Source organism: Suricata suricatta, chromosome 1, assembly GCF_006229205.1.
Source record: "Suricata suricatta isolate VVHF042 chromosome 1, meerkat_22Aug2017_6uvM2_HiC, whole genome shotgun sequence".
Taxonomy (NCBI): domain Eukaryota; kingdom Metazoa; phylum Chordata; class Mammalia; order Carnivora; family Herpestidae; genus Suricata; species Suricata suricatta.
This window is the reverse complement of record NC_043700.1, coordinates 106,227,746-106,247,257: the sequence shown is the minus strand read 5'-3', so window position 1 is coordinate 106,247,257 and position 19,512 is coordinate 106,227,746. Positions and strand designations below refer to the sequence as shown.

General features: G+C 36.2%; 1 protein-coding gene across 1 annotated transcript in view; it reads left to right on the top strand.

Moving 5' to 3' along the window:
* Positions 1–19,305, top strand: part of ENPEP (glutamyl aminopeptidase) — an 86,558-nt gene extending 67,253 nt beyond the window's left edge. The window contains exons 14-20 of the mRNA XM_029941934.1: positions 5,281–5,431; positions 6,425–6,498; positions 6,607–6,711; positions 6,799–6,969; positions 8,620–8,760; positions 16,119–16,197; positions 17,393–19,305. Of these exons, the coding sequence (XP_029797794.1) occupies positions 5,281–5,431; positions 6,425–6,498; positions 6,607–6,711; positions 6,799–6,969; positions 8,620–8,760; positions 16,119–16,197; positions 17,393–17,545 (874 nt within the window). The 3' untranslated portion in view covers positions 17,546–19,305. The remainder of the gene's footprint in view (positions 1–5,280; positions 5,432–6,424; positions 6,499–6,606; positions 6,712–6,798; positions 6,970–8,619; positions 8,761–16,118; positions 16,198–17,392) is intronic.
* The last annotated feature ends 207 nt before the right edge of the window (positions 19,306–19,512 follow it).

Genomic DNA, 19,512 nt, shown 5'->3' with positions numbered 1-19,512 from the left:
TTCTCACAACACTTCAAGTCCCCCAGACAGGCTCAGTTTGAGTAGGTGGCCAGTCCAATAAAACCATCAGAGTTACCTACTTCATTTAAGGTTCCTCCCTGTCCCCAACTCAGGCAGGTTTCAGGCTGGCTTCCTGCAGTGGGAACAAGGTGCTTGAGGTCTTCCTCAGTTTGCTGCGTGGAACTTCTACTTCTCCCCCACTCACTGGGCTGCCTCTGATTCCTCCAGACCTAAGGCCAGGAGAGCCACAAGGGAGAGCAGGGGAAGGGGAAGAAAGATCCTGACATATTGTCTACATTCGGTCCTGTCTGAACTTTGTAGATGTTTAATAATGACTCTTTTCCTTGTGTGCTGGGGTCCTCGGGCATTTGCCATCCACACCTATTTCTATTGCTAAGAGTTTTTCTCCTGCAGTTCCTTGAGATGAGGAGTGAAAACCTCAGAATCACATCTACTCCATAGGAAGTGTTCATATATCTTTTCCCCCAACAAAGTCTGGAAGCATGGGCCACCCCCATGCAGTCTTGTCTCTTCGCTGAGGTCACAGCAGCAGTCAACCATTGTATCTTATCCGTTAGATTTCTTGAAGTATCAGACACCAGGTCACTGTGCCCCCAAACTCCAGGTTCCACAGGTAAAACTCATCAAGTGATCTTATTAAAAACCCCTTTTCCTAGGCTTGATGTAAGGGGAAAAGCCTCTTGTGTCCTCCTTTCTCCTGTGGAAGGAGAGCATTCACAGTATACTAATAGCACTCCCTAAAGCCTCTTTTATTTTTATTTAAAAAATTTTTAATATTTATTTATTTTTGAGAGAGAGAGAGAGAGAGAAGCAGAAAGAGAGGGAGACACAGAATCTGAAGCAGGCTCCAGGCTCTTAGCTGACAGCAAGAGCTTGATGTGGGGCTCGAACCCACAAAGACTGAGATCATATTCCGAGCCAAAGTCAGACACTTAATCGACTGAGTCATCCAGGTGCCTCCCTAAAGGCCTCTTTTAAAATGTCTCTCTCCCCCTAGCCTCTCCAATGACAATAATACACTAGTGGTGGGTTATCAGCAAAGACACACAAAAATCTATCCTGACCATGTTAGTTCCAATTGGTGGGCCTGCATCTTACTTTGGCATTTAGGTCAAGAGGGTTAGGCAAGGGACCTTGCCAAAACTGAGACAGAAAGAATCCTTTTTTGTCCACCTGTTCCAGTAGGTTTTTCCTTTGCAGTAGCTTATACTGTGCTCTGTGGCCCACTCTGTGCTACAGCCAGCAGAGGGGTGAGGAGTAACATAAGGGAAGCAGAGAGTTCTGGCTAGCAAGCCGGTGGGTGGGAGCAGGGGTCTCTAGGTGAAGAAGGAATGGCAGAAAGGACAGCCTAAAGGGCCACCTATGCTAATGATCTGAACAGAATTTCAGCCAGGCTTCACAGAACAGTGACTCCTATGACACCCAAGGTGAGGAGCAGGTGAGCAAATAAAGATGGCCCCATAAACATCAGCCATGCCAAGGTTACAGGTCACTACTTTTACCATTTTATTGGTGTTTGCAGGGGTGACCAGAGCATAACACAGTCCTGGATAAGCAGTTTCACCCTCCCAACCTTCCCCACTGCATCCCAATGCCACCCATGGACTCCCTTTTATTTTGTATTTATTTATTTTTATTTTTTTAATTGTTTATTTATTTTTGAGAGAGAAACAGAATATAAGCAGTGGAGGGGCAAAGAGAGAGTGAAAGAGTGACAGAATTTGAAGCAGGCTGTGCTGACAGCTCAGAGCCTGATGCGGGGCTCGAATTCACGGACTGCGAGATCATGACCTGAGCAGAAGTTGGATGCTTAACTGACTGAGCCACCCAGGCGCCCCTGGACTCCCTTTTAAAGAAGGGACAAGTAGCATAATCGGCTAAGACTCTAAAAAGGATTATTTGTTTGCAAAGAGACTGGTTTAAGCAGAGAAGAGAATTGGCAAGTGAACACTGAGACATCAGACACATGGGAACTTTTGAAATTCTCCACACCACCCAGGGCTTTGCTGGGGAACATCGGCCCATGAGGTCAGCCCCTTCCACCGAGGCACCTCTCTGAACTGTTTCTAATGTCTCAGTAAGGAGCAATGTTTGACAAGACACTATGCTTTACTTGGCTTCTTCTGGGAGGACTGTACTGTCTTTCCAGGTCACATCTAGAAAAGTAAAAACAAACCCTTTGTTACAGGATTCCCCAAACTTCCTGGGTACCCCAGGCCAAGATAGGAGAGCAAGAATTCTCTCATTAGACCCCTTGGTCCTCTTGTCCATTGAGTTTGGTGGAAACTTTCTTTAAGTTTAGCTTCCATCATCTTTGGATTGTAGGACAGTTTAATCCCATCAGGCTAGGTAGCCTTCTACTAGATCAAGAGGAGATTTTTTTTCCCAATGCTTATTGATTTTGAGAGATAAAGAGAGAGAGAGAGAGAGAACATGGGCTGAGGAGGGGCAGAATGAGAGGGAGAGAGAGAGAATACCAAGTAGCTTCCACACATTTAGTGCACAGCCCAACACGTGGCTCCCTCTCATGAATCTGAAATCATGACCTGAGCTGAAATCAAGACTCCAGATATTCAACTGACTGAGCCACGTAGGCACCCCTGGAAGATTTTTGAATAAAAAAAATTCCTAACCACATCTAGCTTTCAGAACTGCTGTATGTCTATGGATTTAACTAATGGTGTTTGAGACTGAAAGTTGCATAAGAATGCTATCCTAGGTTGAGTTTCCTAGAAAGAGAGTATGAAATGTGAGTTAATGTATGTGTAGTTTATTGAGAGAGAACTCATGAGATAGGGAGTATGAGAAGCAGGATGGGGCAGGGATAAAAAGCTAAGCCACAATATGGTCTCAGATGGAGTCTAGCTTTGTTACATTCCACCAGAAAGCTATGAATTGTGCTGAAGAGTGGGTCCAACTTGAGGGAAGCAGATTGGCTTATTGTATTCCTGAATCTGAGAATTAATGGCCAGGAGTGGGGATTGCATAACCTTTTAGACAGGATGGATATATTTGGTCAAGGGCTATTCTCTGAAGAAGGTGGCAGCTGTGAGCCAGCACAGGACAGTAAAGTGATTTGAGAAGGGCACTATAGGTGTCTTTGTTCCTAAAAGCAGGTCTTCACATGTGGTCCCAGCAGTAGCAACACTACCTATGAGCCTGTAGGAAATGCAAATTCTTGGGCTCTACTCCAAACTTGCTAAATCAGAACTCCTGCTAAATCAGGAGTATGTGATTGAATGAACTTTCCGGGTGTTCCTGATATATGCTCAAATTTGAGAATCATAGTTCTAAATGACACTGCTCTTTGGGGCACCTGGGTGGCTCAGTTGGTTAGGTTAAGAGTCTGACTTTGGCTCAGATTGTGATCTTGGGACTCATGAGTTCAAGCCATGAGTTGGGCTCTGTGCTGACAGGTCAGAGCCTGGAGCCTGCTTCGGATTCTCCCTCTCTCTCTCTCTCTCTGCCCTACCTCTGCTCACACTCTGTCTCTGTCTCTCCCTCAAAAATAAATAACATTAAATGATACTGCTCCTTCTCTGGAGTTATCAAATGCCAGTAGGAGCTGTGGAGTAATGTAATTTGTGGGGAAAGAAAGGTGTGTCAGCTAATTTCTCAAAAATGTTATCCTTATAATAACCAGCAAAAATTCACTCCCAGTCCAGCATTCTGACCATATGATTCAGACTTAAAGAAAACAAGTGATACCAAAATGAAACTATTGCATAGCTGTCAAGCATGTTGGAAAAAATAAGGCAATGGGATAGGATTTTGATTTTCAACATTTGAATACATAGTATTATTCCCTTTTTACTTCTACCTATGCTGTCTAATTAGCCAATTCTTCTGGCCTTAATAACCAAGACTCATTCCTTCTAACCTTTTCACCTACCTGAAATGTACAGTCCACTTGGTTTCTGACCAAACAATCTGTCATTGTTCCTAAACTTTCATTATTCTCTTTTGCTAAACTGATCCTCAGAGCAACAACTATTCTTCATAACCACCTTAAAAAATAACCAATTGGACATAGTTGTTGCTTTATCCACTGGGGAAAATAGAGAATCATTAAAATTAGAAAATTCTCAGTTTTCAAGTATGAACATAAAATTCTACATTTCTTTTTATTTAACAAGCATTATAAATTAAACACACCATTCTCCATATTATTTATACTTTTATTAAGGAAGGCAGAATGCTTCAAAATATGAATTCCTTCTAAATAAGATTAGGAACTGAGAAAATAGGGGAGATCAACTCTCTGAATTGAAAACAAACTCTGTATCATATCTCATTATGCAAATCAAATGATACCAAAGATTTTTATTCTTATCTGTCTGTCTAATATTAGCACATTCTGTAATCAAACTCTTGGAAAGATATCGAGATATATTTACTTTCTTCTTCATTACAGAATAATTTCAAACATAATAGCCAACACATCAGTATTGCTAACTCAATAATTTAACATTTATTATTTAATTTAAACTTTCAAAATGTAATTTGAAAAGACAGGATTCCCATCTAAGGTTCTTTTCAAAACCTAGTCTAAAATTTGAGAAATAAAAGATTTCTGAGAATAGTATTTCAAAAGAATCCCTTTTAAGGAGAAAGAAATTGGATTCTTTAAACTTTGAAATGTCAATAGAAACTTCTGATTTTGTGGAAAAACAAAATCTATATTTATTAGTATTACTTGGAAATATATGAAAAAAGAGATGTTTTAATGGGTAATATAAGTTTAATTGGAATGTTTTAAGTATTCATAATTCATGGGTGTTGTTATTCATGCTTCATGTCAAATGTAAATAATTTCAATAAGGTATATTTATCATGGTATGTTTGTATATTGTAATCAGCTTATTCATCAATATTAACCAAAACTAAATGGCTTTTATCCAAAATTTCACCTCAGCAATTTTTCTTTTATTTTTTTAAATAGTTTATTGTCAAATTGGTTTCCATATAACACCCAGTGCTTCTCCCCACAAGTGCCCTCCACCATGACCATCAAGCCTTTTTTCAAATGTACTTTTCATTGTTCTGTCTTCCTCTTTACTACTGAAAGTATGAAAGCACTAATGTATCATGTGAACAAAACTCTTTGATTTCACCTCCCAAAATAAATGCTTTTCTTAATGTTTAGTAGAAAGATTCTCATTAATGTTTAATTCTGTGATTTCCATATGAATACTTTCAGTCAAGTGAGTATTAGTCTATGGTTTCTGATCAACTGTGTTTTTTTTTTCTCTTTCTTAGAGCTCAACTTCTAGATTATACGAAGGCTCTAAACTTGACCAAGTATCTCAAAATGGAAGAAGACTTTTTACCATGGCAGAGAGTTATTTCAGCTGTAACCTATATTATTAGCATGTTTGAAGATGATAAAGAGCTTTACCCTGTGATTGAGGTGATGTTAATGCTAGACCTTATGAAAGTAAATATGTAGCAATTAGAAGAATAGAGAGGCTTCTGAGAGGAGCTTCCAAAGCACATCCACCAGCCAAGTGAAATGAAAGGAAAGTACAATGACATGACTAGTCAAACTAAAGATGCTACCTCTATTTTTTTCCAACTTGAAATGTATTGGTATTTCTGGTTCAGTCCACCATGCAGTGACATATTTTAGTGTTAGAAAGAATACAAGAATTAATATTTTCATTAAAATAGACAAGATACTAACTAGATCTTATTATTAATGGACTTATCAATGTTAAAATGACTCCATTCTTACCAAAATATAACATCATATTTCCTTATTCTTACTGCTGTTATTTCCACATTAAGATTTTATGATGGGAGAGTCTTTCTAATTACTTTGTTTTGTGATTTCTGCCAAGCTTTGCTAGGTCACTTGTAATTTTAAGGAAATTCTGGATTCAAATCTCTAGCTCTTCTACTTACTGAATGCAATTACTTGGACAAATGTTTTAATATTTGTGAATCTTCATTTTCTTTGTATAAAAGGAATGTCAGCACCTCACTGTCCATGGCAATGGGATAGTGCAGATCATATAAAATAAACACCCTTTGTAAATCTGAAAGCAATAGACATATATTAGTTATCACTATTTTAATGTCATCAATACCTGATTAATCTTCTTAGCCCAGTAGGTAGGTCAGGTGTTACTCCACTTATTAAAAATGTTAACTAAAAGGTAGAGATTAATAAGAGCTTACTCAAAGTTTTATAAAACACTAGAGAATGATCCAGGATGTTATCTTCAGGACTGAAGCAAATTTGCAATGTGATAAGAACCTAATACATCCCTTCCTAAGGAAAGACCCAAAATTCTCTGCACTAATATGAAAGAAGATTACAACAGGGGCTTTATATGATAATAAGTGACAAACTTGATAAATAGTAAATTCTTACTCACTGTACATGGTGCTTTTATTTCAGGAATACTTCCAAAGTCAAGTGAAGCCCATTGCGGATTTACTGGGATGGAAAGATACTGGAAACCACCTTACAAAGTTATTTCTTACATTTTTAAATTTTCATTTATTATTTGTTAGTGTATGTTAAAATGTGTTTTTAAAAAATGCTCAAGGCTCCAGCTTTGTGTGTGTTTGTTTTTTAAGGTTACTGCGTGCCTCAGTATTAGGGCTTGCATGCAAGATGGGAGACAGAGAAGCTTTGGACAATGCTACCCAGTTATTTCAGCAGTGGCTGACTGGGACTGTAAGGTGACTGTTCAGCATGTGCGCATTTCCAGAGGCCTTCAAACTTATAATGAAGAATTAAAATCTCTGAAACACTGTTTCTTCTTCTAGACTTCCTGTAAATCTCAGGCTTCTGGTATATCGGTATGGAATGCAGAACTCTGGTAATGAGACTTCATGGAACTACACTCTTGACCAATACCAGAAAACTTCATTAGCTCAGGAAAAAGAAAAACTGCTATATGGATTAGCATCAGTGAAGAATGTTACTCTTCTGTCCAGGTAACTTTTTTTTTCACTTATATGAATGGCATTTAATGGTTTATGTGTCACTTTAAGATGCTAATTAAAGTAAGACACATTTCTAAGAACATACACTTTAATTTCCTGGAGAGAAAAAAAATATCTTTGTAAGAGTTGAATAAAGAAATGTAACCTCACCTGAAAACAGTTTCAGTTTGAGCAGTAGGCAGTTTCTAGTTGTGAGCAGTGGTTCAATAATTTCATCCAGGACCTGGGGTGTTTCTCTTTCAGTTCTGCTATCCTCAACATATTGGGTGTCTCCTAACCTCTAGAGCTTCAAATATTTTGTCTTCACGTAAATATGTTAAATGTTGTTCTGAACAAAAGCAAAGAGTTCCTTCTTGCAAATTTCTTCTTGTTAAGTTGAGTTATCTCTACTTCCCCACCAGTACTGGATGACACTTGATCATTCTGGGTTATACTCTAAGTCTACCACTTGATCATGTGGTGACTAAGAAGAACTTGAATTCCTTTGACTGATTTGGGCCATCATCATACTCTGAGGCTGGGGTAGGAAGGAGCTTATCTACTTCCCTAAGATCAGAGATGCCTTGATCCAAGCCCAGAACAAAATTGTTTCCATCAGCACTGAAGGAGTGTCTGTCACAATATGTATACACACACACACACACACACACACACAAATATATTTACATTCCATTCAGAAAGACTGCTTGAAGACCATCTATGAGTCTTCTCACACTACACCTATGCCTCCAAATCAACTAGCATCTGCCTTAATTCATTTGTTGTTTAGTTATGGTTTCTGAGTTATTTACTTCATTCATTTAACAAACACTTAGGATGTCCTTTCTATGCATAGGTATATAAATTGTGGGAATAAAAGTGAATAAGATGTGATATCTATCCTTGAGAAGCTTATAGCTCATGAGAGAGGAAAATATAAATAAGAAATTACAATGCAATAACCAGTTTGTAAGGACTGTTGGAAACACACTGTATCCACCTAGCAGAGCCAACAATACTTCTTTGCCATCTTGTCTTGGGATAGAGGTCAGTTCTCCTGCTCTCTGCCCTTAAATAGTCTATCAAGAACCTGATCATTTTGCCACTCCATAAAACATCATATTGATCCATTATTTTGATGGCGTTGTGCTGATGATCTGATAAGAAAATCAGCAAGTGCTTCCATGCCTTACTATAACTCTTATGAATTAGAGGATGAAAGATAAATAACACAGAAATGCAATACCACCACTAAAGTGCAGTTTCTGGAAGTTCACTGGTCTAGAGTATATTGAGGTATTTTCTCTAGGTACAGCCATGACATAAAGTTAATAAAAATCCATTGATTTGGTCACTTAATTTATCTTGGACTTATTTGCATTATAATTATAATTAATTAACGATAGTTACTTAATCTAACCACATAGGCTACATTAGAAGGTTTTTTCTTATAATGTGGGGAAGAACAAATAAGATGTAGCTGTTATCCTCTAGAAAACAAAAGTATAAATACTTTCCCTTAATTTACTGGCTTCACCCCCCTTTTCTTAGTTTAGAGGGATAATAAGTAAATGGGTGAAGTACTTCTATTCAATAAATGCAATTTATTTTTAAAACTTAATAGTTAAAATTTGAATTGTGTTTCTCTTTGGCTTTTGCTAGATATTTGGACTTGCTCAAGGACCCAAATCTTATTAAAACTCAGGATGTGTTTACAGTCATCCGATATATCTCATATAACAGCTATGGGAAGAGCATGGCCTGGAATTGGATTCAACTCAACTGGGACTATCTGGTCAACAGGTGGGATCATCGGCTAATGGTTTGCTGTTCTCTTTGTTTGATATCATCTACATGTTCTTTTTCTCTTTGCTGTACTTCTCTGACATCTGGAATGGCATATTATTAGAAGTAAAAGATCAAAAGATCATGGTATTTTCCTCCAGGAAAGCAATATACTAGTTAATTTTAGGCCTAATTCCTTTTCTAGAAATTATTGTTCCTAACTGATCTACAGATTTCTGAAATCTGAAGAGATGCCTAATTTGTATTATTTTTAGTTTGGTTAAAATAAGTTAATATAATAATATTAATATTGTTAGTATTATATATTATAATATAAATCTTCTTTATCTTCAGATGTTTTGAAAAGTTCTTAAAAAGGGACCTATATTTCCTAGGCAATAGCAATTTTAAGATGGGAAGTAGAAAGGGCAAGAAAAGAACAAGTCAAACTCCAGAAATGATTTCCCAAATTTCTTATTTCTTCAGTCCATGTAGAAGAAATGTCATTCTTGGTGCTAATCTTCTAAACTTAATGCTTATTCCCATTAAAAAATTTTTACAGAATATAAAATAGAATATGGATTACAGATTCCAAATAGATGTGCAAACATTGACCGGAAGACCTCTGCCCTGTGTAATCCCCACAGTGGGAAATAGGCTGTTATCCTCTCCTCATCTTTCCCATTTTCCCATCAGCACTGCCAAGTCGACCAGAACTGACTTATCAAAACTACTAATTATGAATAAAACTTTCTGTTCTCTCTTGTACCCCATCATTCATCAGACTGCCATTAGGTTCATTCATATTTATCGTCTTCTGAGATCCAGAGCATATCTGTAGCTTTCAACCCTGACACCCTATGTTGCTTTTGCCGATTTGTGATGAATTTTTGCCCTTTCTGTTCTTGTAATGATTGAGTGAAACTGCTCATCCATCTCTATGAAGTTTGACTGGTGTGGTGTGTGTGTGTGTGTGTGTGTGTGTGTGTGTGTGTGTGTGTGTGTGTGATGCCTATCTGTGTATAACCATTTCAGTGAAATGCATGGTGGAACTGATAAATCTACCTATTGAGAACATGTTGTTATCTGCAGATAACACTTCATATTATGCAAGCTATTACCTCCTATTTGCTTACTTTATGCCTAGTGACATGTACTGAGTTTTTTGTTCTAATCAAAAAGACTATAAGTCATTTTTTTGGCATTTGCTCTATGAATTATTGTAAAAAGATAAGTAAATAAAGTACCATTTTATATAATAAAGTGGCCATTCCATTATTGTTTATTAAATAAAGAGCTTCTCAAGGCCTATTTGAATAGTTCTAGTTTGACTTATTTCAAATAATGCATATTTCATTTAAAAATTAGTTCATTGTCATTCCTCATAATTAAGAACTAGAAAAAAACAGGTGTTACTTTGTCATAAAAGTCATAAACATCTGGCCCTAAAATAAATTAGACCTAATCCTGAAATTAAAAAAAAATTGATAAACTATTTTCAGTGTTAGTTCCAAAACCCTTGCCCAAGGCTTTTAATATTTCTTCATAGTCTAATGATCTAATTCTCATGAGGTATTATTTCACATAGCCTCAAACATAAAATTATATTACAACCACATGTTGAACACAAAAATAATGCCCAATATTAATTATGGTTAGTTTGAATAAATAGAATTTTCCCACTAAAATTGGATAGGATAAATTAAACAAAAATGAGCAAGCTATATACAAATATGTTCAAACTTGAATATTTCCCAGAATTCAGAATGAGTGGTTTTCCTGCCTGGGATCCTGAACAATTTATTGTCATCCTAAAATAAATAAGCTGCTTTTTTATAAAGGGTTTGTCATATGACTTTTATGACAACTGATGGCCACATCACTGATGTCCTTTCTAGTTTGAGACTTAACCAAAAAGTTCCAAAGATACTTCAGCAGTCATTTTTTGCTTTTGTTTACCCCAGTAAGGTCTTAGATGAAATGTGAAGGGCAATGAACTTAGTAAGTCAGTAGTGTGGTGTGTTAAAGTTTGATTTGAATTTATGACTGTGGATGAAAATTAAGTCAATGGGGACATGACTGTAACTATTTAAAGACGGCCGTCTTTAAACAAACAAAACACTTTAATTAGAATTTAATTAAGAGTTTTATGAGCATTGAAATAATTTCTTTTGGATTGTATAATACTTATATAAATATTAAATCCAAGAAGATGCTTGTTATATAATATTATTTTTAAATATTTAAGATAAATCCTGATTTTAGTTTTAAAAATAAGTAATATGACAAATATATAGCATATTTCCCTTTAAATGCTATACTTCATGTAATGTTGGTTTATTGGAATGAACATATTTTGTTCTTACATTTTTAGTATTTACACTAGTAGTTTCAGTCTTTATTCAATCTATCCATTACTAGTCCCCCCAAATATTCTTTAATTTACAGTCACTCAGAACAAAACAAAAGAGGAATACTACAGAAGTTATAAAAAATCACTGAGAAAAATCGTTTTTTACCTCGAATTAACAGACTTTTTTTGAATCTATAGAAATCATTACAGCAACTTAGTGTAATTCCCCTCTTTTAAATCCCCATTTTCTTATAAAATGGGTATGTATTTTATTGTACAAAATACAGATAAGCAAAAATAAGGATATAAAAATCACTCATAATTCTACCATTTAGAAATAACCCTTGTTGTCACATTACTGTTTTTCCTTGAGATATTGTTCTATGGCTGTTTATTCACAAAAATGGTATCATATTCTACTGTTGTTTCTCCTGCATCATCCTATATCATGGATGTCTTTAAGTATGCTTTTTCAATGTTATTTTTAATGCTCAATCATATGTCAATGTGTAGATACTTCTTAGTTTACTTAGCCAATCTCCAGTGCTCGCTTTGGCAGCACATATAGTTAGCCAATCTCCATATGTTGGATCATAAAATTGTTCCAAAGTTTGTGATGAATGTGGCAGAGCTGTCACCCAGAAAAAATTTACTGTTATCCTTGCTAATTGTATATAAAAACTGATATCTCATTTTAAATTATAATTCCTTCACCCAGTAAATATTGTGTAACATCTACTATGTACTATGCGCTGTGCTTGACATTGAAGATCTGGTAGTAGAGACACACCTGGTTCTCTGTCCTCATGGAGCTCAGAGTTTGGTGATGGAGTCCAATATTAATTAAAGAATCACACAAATACATGTATACTTAAAACTGTAATACCTACAAATAGAAAAGGTTCTAGGCACACTGAAATCATGTAAAATGGAACAGACCAAGTCAGGAGAAGCTGAACATTAAGGGCTTCCCTAAGGAAGTGCTGGTTGAGCTGAATTCTAAAGGAAGAGTGGGAGTGAATCAGGTGAACAGGAGGTGAAGCATTCCTGGCTGAAGGCCTACTATCAGAAAAGTGAGAAGGTAATGGCCAACCTTTGCAGGGTCAAGTTAAGATTTGGGCTGCTGTTATAAGAGCAAAGATGAGTCTATAGAGGTTTTAAGTAAGAAAGTGAAATGGTTGATTTTACTTTCAAGAGAAAGCTCTGGTGGGAAAGCACAGACCTAGATGGGGGCCAGAGCAGATTTGAGAAAAGCAGTTAGAGAGCCACCGGAGCAGTCCCGGCAAAAGATAGTGACAGTTTGCACTATGGATGTAATGATAAAGATGAAGAGATAGTAACAACATTTAGAACTTGGTGAATTAGAAATAGGACCACAGTGAGGTGACAAGGATAGTGCCTGGATTTTTAGAAAAGATAAAACTTGGAGAAAGAGAACAATGGTTCAGTTTACTATTTATGATGTCATTGAGTCTCCTTTGAGATGCTGAAGTGGAGATAGTTTCAAGGAAGTTATAGTTCCTTGTCAAATGCTTAAATATTTAAGGTTTAAGTAAGTCCAAGATTGAAAAACACCCATTAGATTTATTGGCAAAAGAGCTATTGGTAACTCTAGAGAGTTTCTCAGTGGTGTGATGGGGGTAGAACCTAAATCGAAGCAAATTAATGAAATAGTCAGTGGTGAGAAAATGAAGATAAGAAATGTAGAGAAAACTCTTGAAAAGTTTGACTCTGGGGGTGCCTGGGTGGCCCAATCGGTTAAGCGTCTGACTTTGGTTCAGGTCATGATCTCATGGTTTGTGGGTTCAAGCCCCACGTCGGGCTCTGTGCTGACAGCTCAGAGCCTGGAGCCTGCTTCAGATTCTGTGTCTCCCTTTCTCTCTGCTCCTCCCCCACTCATGCTCTATCTCTCTCTGTCTCTCAAAAATAGATAAAAGAAAATAAAAAAAGAAAAAAAAAGAAAAGTTGACTCTGGATGTGGAGGTGAGAGAAAGGATATTAAGAGAGATGCCAGATCAAGGAAGAACAGTTTTTTCTTTTTTTATGTGGAAGATCATTTTAATATAGCTAATATATTTTAAACCTGATGAAAAAGACCCAGTGAAGAATGAGAGCTTTAATATGTATGACAGAAAAGATTCTTTTAAAAATAAAGTTTTAAAAAAATTTTTAGTGTTTATTTTTGAGAGACAGAGAATGAGGAGGGGAGGGGCAGAGAGAGAGACACAGAATCTGAAGCAGGCTCCAGTCTCCAAGCTGTCAGCCCAGAGCCTGATGTGGGGCTTGAACTCACCGTGAGTTCATGACCTGAGCTGAAGACAGATGCTTAACTGACTGAGCTACCCAGGTACCCCCAAAATAAAATTTTTAAAGTGGAGAGAAATTAGAGCCAATGCACAGATGATAGAAGAAAGATAGGTATCTTTGTATGTTTGTAAACTAAAAGATGTAGGAGTTACTAAATATTTTCTCTGTGAATTAGAAGACAAGGTCATCTTTGTTGGAGAGGGAGGGAAGCAGAAGAATGTCTGGAGGTTGGAAGAGAATGAAACACTTTAAAAAAAAGTAATTCAAGATCAAGAGAATGAATTGACCAGGGTAATGTAGGACTGTCAACATGGAGGGTCCACTTGAGATTGATATTCATGGATTTATAGTGAAATATTATGGAGAAAGTTGGGTGATCTTCCTTGACAGATTAGCCATCTGGCGCAAACACAGAGGAAATGGGCAGGTGATTTTTTCCAAAGCTGGACTTTTGATGGAAACAAATTATTAAATTATAAGGGAGTTTACAGCTTAGGAAAAAGTGTTATTGAAAATGGTAGACCAAGGAATTAAAATTATATAAGGAAATACATGCAAGGAAAGAAGAGCTGATGGTCCAGGAGAAAGGAGGGGGAGAGACGGTCAATGGGCCAGAAATCAGCTAAACTCAGAGAATGGTCATAGTGAAAACAGAAAGGTAAACTTGATCATAGAGGGTGCATAAATGGACAATTTTAGAGTCAGTGTACTTACGGATGATCACAAGGTATGATAATGGTAATTGGTGACCAAGGTAAAGAAAATATCATTGAGAATGAGGATGTCAAGAAACTAAGGAGCTCAGATGTCATATTTGTTATCCCTGAGGATCTTGAAGTCACAGCTTGGAGCAGAGAGGAAGACCAGGAGTCAGATGCCAAAGCATATCATAAATTAGGTGAGAGGAGATAACTAGAAGGAACAGAAGTTTTTAAAAAGAGTGGAGAAATAATAATCTGGAATCCATGATGGGGAGGATAAGCACACGAACTCCATTTCCGACCTTGTGCTACAAAGGATGTGGGAAAATAAGCATTCTCCACATGAGAAGTAATATTCCCAATAAAGGGATAGTTCCGGATGGCTAGATGGAAGGCATCAAGAGATTGGGAGATCTCAGAGTATGTCAGGAGTGAGGAAGTACAGCATACAGATTAGGGGGCAGTATTGAGAATAGATGCTTCAGAGTCTTATATTTGGGATAATTACGAATGATATTATACAAAGGGAAGTTGTTTGCCTTAGACTGCTAAGACATGAAAGAGGAAAGATGTGGTAGATTTAAATTCAATGGTATCTATGTTAAGAGTGAGCACTGGACATAGTACACTGGTTAGTTATTAGAACATTTCATGTTTTTTTCTCATTAGTACATTTTGTCTTTATGTTTCTTCTGCAAACTGTGGATTCATTTCTTTGATAATTTCATGTTGACATATTTCTCCCTTCTACCAATTGGTATAGTGAAATGTATTTGTATAGTGAAGAAATGTATAATGAAATATTTATGTAGTGAAAATATTTGCTCTTCTCACAACAAAATGACAAATTTTGACTTCATTTCATGAGCTTTTTAATATAAAATTTTCAAAATATGTGTGTAACAATCTTAGTTTTTATCTCCATGGTTTCTGCTTCTGTTATGTGCTAATTTTTAAATGTAAAATTTCTCCTACTATTTGTTTTTACCTCTCTATAAAGCGACATATTTTCTTTTATCTTTGTCCGGCATTCCAGTGGTTCAAAGTTAATACATAACTCTTATGGTTGTTTTTATTACACTGTGACTAGTTGTGATGAGATTTTTACTTGTATCACAATTATCCATATTACTGTCTGTGAGGAAATTTCTGATCCTTACTCTTAAAGAGAGCAAGTGCAAAAGGGACTGGAATTGAGGATCATCTCTAAAATCCTATCTTTTCATTTAGCTAAAAGTGTCTTTGCTTAGTCTGACTAATACAAACCATATAACCAATATATATATATATAAGTAGCTAATATAGACGAATATAATAGACAATAAAGCTTTTTGAAAGAAGACTACATAGCTTATACTCAAATTTCTGTACCTGTGGGAAGATGTATGGAGTATTTGTCAGGATAAAAGTGACTAGAGCTACCCTGCTGTATCAGAAATACAGACATGCAGCAGCTTAAAGGATGTATGTAATTATTTCTCACTCATGTTAGTCTCCTGAAGTGAGCATTCCAAGTTGTTTAAGTCGGTCTGCTCTGTGAGACATAGTACCTTATCCTATTGGTTTGGTTGAAGGTTGGAGGGAGGGGAGAAAAATGAGAAGTCCAAGGCAAGAAATTTTCCTTTATGTAAGCCAGGAGGCAGAGGCTGGACCTACTGCTCCTGCAGTGGTAAGATCTGAGCCGCCCATCTGCACCTCGCTCTGAGGGAGGCTGAGAAACGTAATCTCTGCCTGGGTTCTCACAGCCCAGGAAAAAAGAACAGATTTGGGGAATACAGCAAGCAATCTCCCACATCTGGGATAGTGTTGAGGACCTTTCTAGAAAAAAAGTGAAGGATTTACTAAGAACATTTCCTGAATAGAAATTTTAAATTAAATGTGTTTATTATGTTTTACTTACTTGCAAATTACTTTTTAAAACCCGCAAAAATCAAAAGGAGATGTCTACATCTAGAGAAAAGATTTAAAGTTCTAGGCACTTATATTCCCTTTTACTTCCTTAAATTTCTCTTCAGATATACTCTCAATGACAGAAACCTTGGCAGGATTGTCACCATAGCAGAACCGTTCAACACTGAACTACAACTCTGGCAGGTATGAAGAGAAACCCTCTGGACTTGTGCAGGAAGAAAGAATTTAACTGTTTTCTTTGTTTCAAATAGAAATGGCATTTTCTCTTTTCATGTCTCAGAAGACAAGGAAAAAGAAATAATTCTTATATCTAATTAAATGTGTACCTATTTTTTTTCTAAACTGAAATAATTCAAAGAATCAAGAAACAAAGTTTAAAAGTTGAGAAAGCTGAGGCCTTGCGAGGCTTAGAAGGCTACCTTTTGGCCCACCAGTGCATGGATATCATGTCTCTCCTGGTAAAGGTAGCCTGTAATAAGATGGTCAAGATTTGATTCCTTTGAAAATTCATACTTTTGGAATTTAAAGACTTTTTAAGTTTCAAATAGCTCAGTTCCCAGAGGGAAAAACGTTTATCAATGTTGGACAAATAGAGATTATATGAGTTTTCAATATCTGTATATTATACATTGGAATGTTAATATTCCTCTGTGCATTAAACCAAATTTGGGCTCCTGGGTGGCTCAGTCAGTTGGACATTCAGCTCTTGATTTCGGTTCAAGTCTTGATCTCCTGGTTCACGGACAGCGCGGAGCCTGCTTAGGATTCTCTCTTCCTCTCTTTCTGCCTACCCCCCGACCCCTAAAAAAGAACTTGAAAAAGAAAAATATAATTTAAAAAAGAAACAAAATAGTTATTATATTTGTAAGTAGCAAACAATACTATAATTGAAATTTGGGGAAGATTTTGGAAGGAAGAGGAAAAATAGAATGAAGTTTAACAGAGATGTTATTGTAAGTCCTTAATAAGTGAACTGAAAGTATATTAAAATATTCCAGACTCCCGAAGTGAAAGGCTAATAAGCAAAACCATCATTCCACAGACTGAGTTTTCCAGGGAACACCTGGGGAATGAATAGAAAACAGAGAAAGCCACAGAAGCACAGAGCCATGCCTGCCACTTAATGAGCTTCTCCTTCCCCAGCCTGGCAGAGCCTCCTTTGATTTGACATGCAGCCAAGAGTCCCAAAGCCCTGCATCATGACTGCTAATGTAGGAGATGGGCTCAATCTAAATGATGCACCAAGACTGTAACTTGGTGTTGTAGAATGATAATGAATTTCCAGGGAAGGAAGAAACAAATCCAGTTTGTAAATAACAGTCTTCAAGACTAGTTGGGCTTCAAATGACTTTCTTAATTATTTCCCTTTCTTTTCTAGATTGAAAGCTTTTTCAAAAAATATCCAGAAGCTGGAGCAGGAGAAAAACCTAGGCAGCAAGTGCTGGAAACGGTGAAGAACAATATCGAGTGGTTAAAACAAAATAGAAATACCATAGGACAATGGTTTTTGGATTTACCTAAGAATGGTTAATGTGTTCAAATAACATGTTTTAAATGTGTGAATCTGTTGTTTCACCTGTTAAACATTTGGTTACCTAATTTAGAAGCACTGTGGAGAGAGTTTTCTACCCAGATACTGCTTTTGCTAAGTAGTGTGTTTATATGTCTTGCAAAGCTTTTAAATTGTTCTTCTTTGTTTATGAAGGAAGATACTAATAGAGTAGTTAATGTACTCAGGGATTTCTTCTAAGTGTACTTCATAGGAGATTCTTTGCAAACTGAAGAGAATTTAATAGCCATTTTAATGTCTTTAAATAACATTCTTTATATCTTAAATCTGTGAAAATAGAACAATTTGGTCTTAGCTTTACATTTTTAGTACCAAAGAAACACCACTTAATCTTCTCTCTTGATTGATTTTTAAAGTTTAAATACCAGTACTTGAGGGACCAAAATTACCATCTTAATCTTTATTTTATTATTCAGAATTACACATATCTAGTATCATTATATTCACATGTGTCCTACTCCTTTAAATCCTACCAAAGTAACCCAGGTTTAAATTTTACTCAAGGACTGCATGAATTAGCCAAAGAAATGGCTACTGCCTTTGCTATAAAATCAACAGAACTCTCTTCTCCTTTATAATAAATCTGAATGACTAACTTGAAAAAATACATTGTTTTCCAGTGTCACCTTACTCTCGAATAATAATGACTGCAGCATTCCCCAAATAATTTAGCATGAGGCAAATATGATTCAAGAACCTAGCCTTTTTCATGCTTGGTACTCCTGCCCCATTCCCTACAAAGCTCCTTCAAATATGCTATGAAATTAGAGGGAAGATAGTGCTTAACTTTGCTCCATGGATTTTAGAGGAAAAAGGCTAAATAATTGGAAACTGGTCAGGAAAGAGAGAAGGCTGATTATTCCATAAAACTAAATGGAATTAGAATTTAGCTTTGATCTAACCTAGCAATCTAAGTGTGAAAATGAGGAAACCCATGTATGTCTCCAGCATGACTCTGCATATCTGAGGATATTTCTTCTTATAGATAACTTTTATGTATAAGCCCTTAGATCCTAATCATACAGAATAGCACTGATCAAATTTATGTTCGTGACTTGATTAAAGACATCAATTTTGTAGAAGCCGGTGGCAAGAATATGTTTAATATGGCACTTGATGCCTAGCTGATCCACAATGTAAATCCAACAGACATAAAAGAAGGTAAATGACTATGTTGCAGCCTGCTATATCTAGAAAATCTAAATTTATCTGGGACCTTCAGAAGTATAAAATATTTAAGATTGGTCTGATGATAATTCAAGCACATAAGAACAATCAAAATCATAGCTTTGACTTTACTTACATAATGATATGCCTTAATTAAATACTCCCAAACTTTGTAAACCTTCCTACTGCTATTTCTTAATTATTGCTTCCCAATCTACACAGCTAAACTGGCAAATTCAAATGTAGACTGGAAGAAAAATATTAAAAAAGAGAAATTTCCAGACCAGAACTTTAAAAATATTACTTTAAATTATTTCAGAAGAAAAAACACAGTGACACCATAAATCATCAGGAAAGCCTCACTATCCTCAGGAGGCTTAACACTCTAACTTCAAATTAATCACAATCAAAACCAGCAGTTCAAGTCTATGTCTTGTTTTAAGTGGACAAATAAGGAGTAGAATGGCTTATCCTCTCACTTTATGTAATAAATACTTTTTAAAAAGAAAAATGCAAGTTTGAGGGGGATGGTAAATAAAGCAATTCCAACTTGCCTACAAGTCATTCTGTTTCATTCCATTTTAAGCACCACAATGGAGAATGAATTGCTTAGCTTTCTTAACCCCCTGTGAAAAAGAAATGTGTACGACTCTGTCATAATAACTCGACTAGCCCTTTGGGCCCTTCTCAAAAAGCATCTGGTTTTTTTTTTTTTTTTTGAAAGGCTGATGACCGAAGGACCTATTCCAAGAACAATTTAA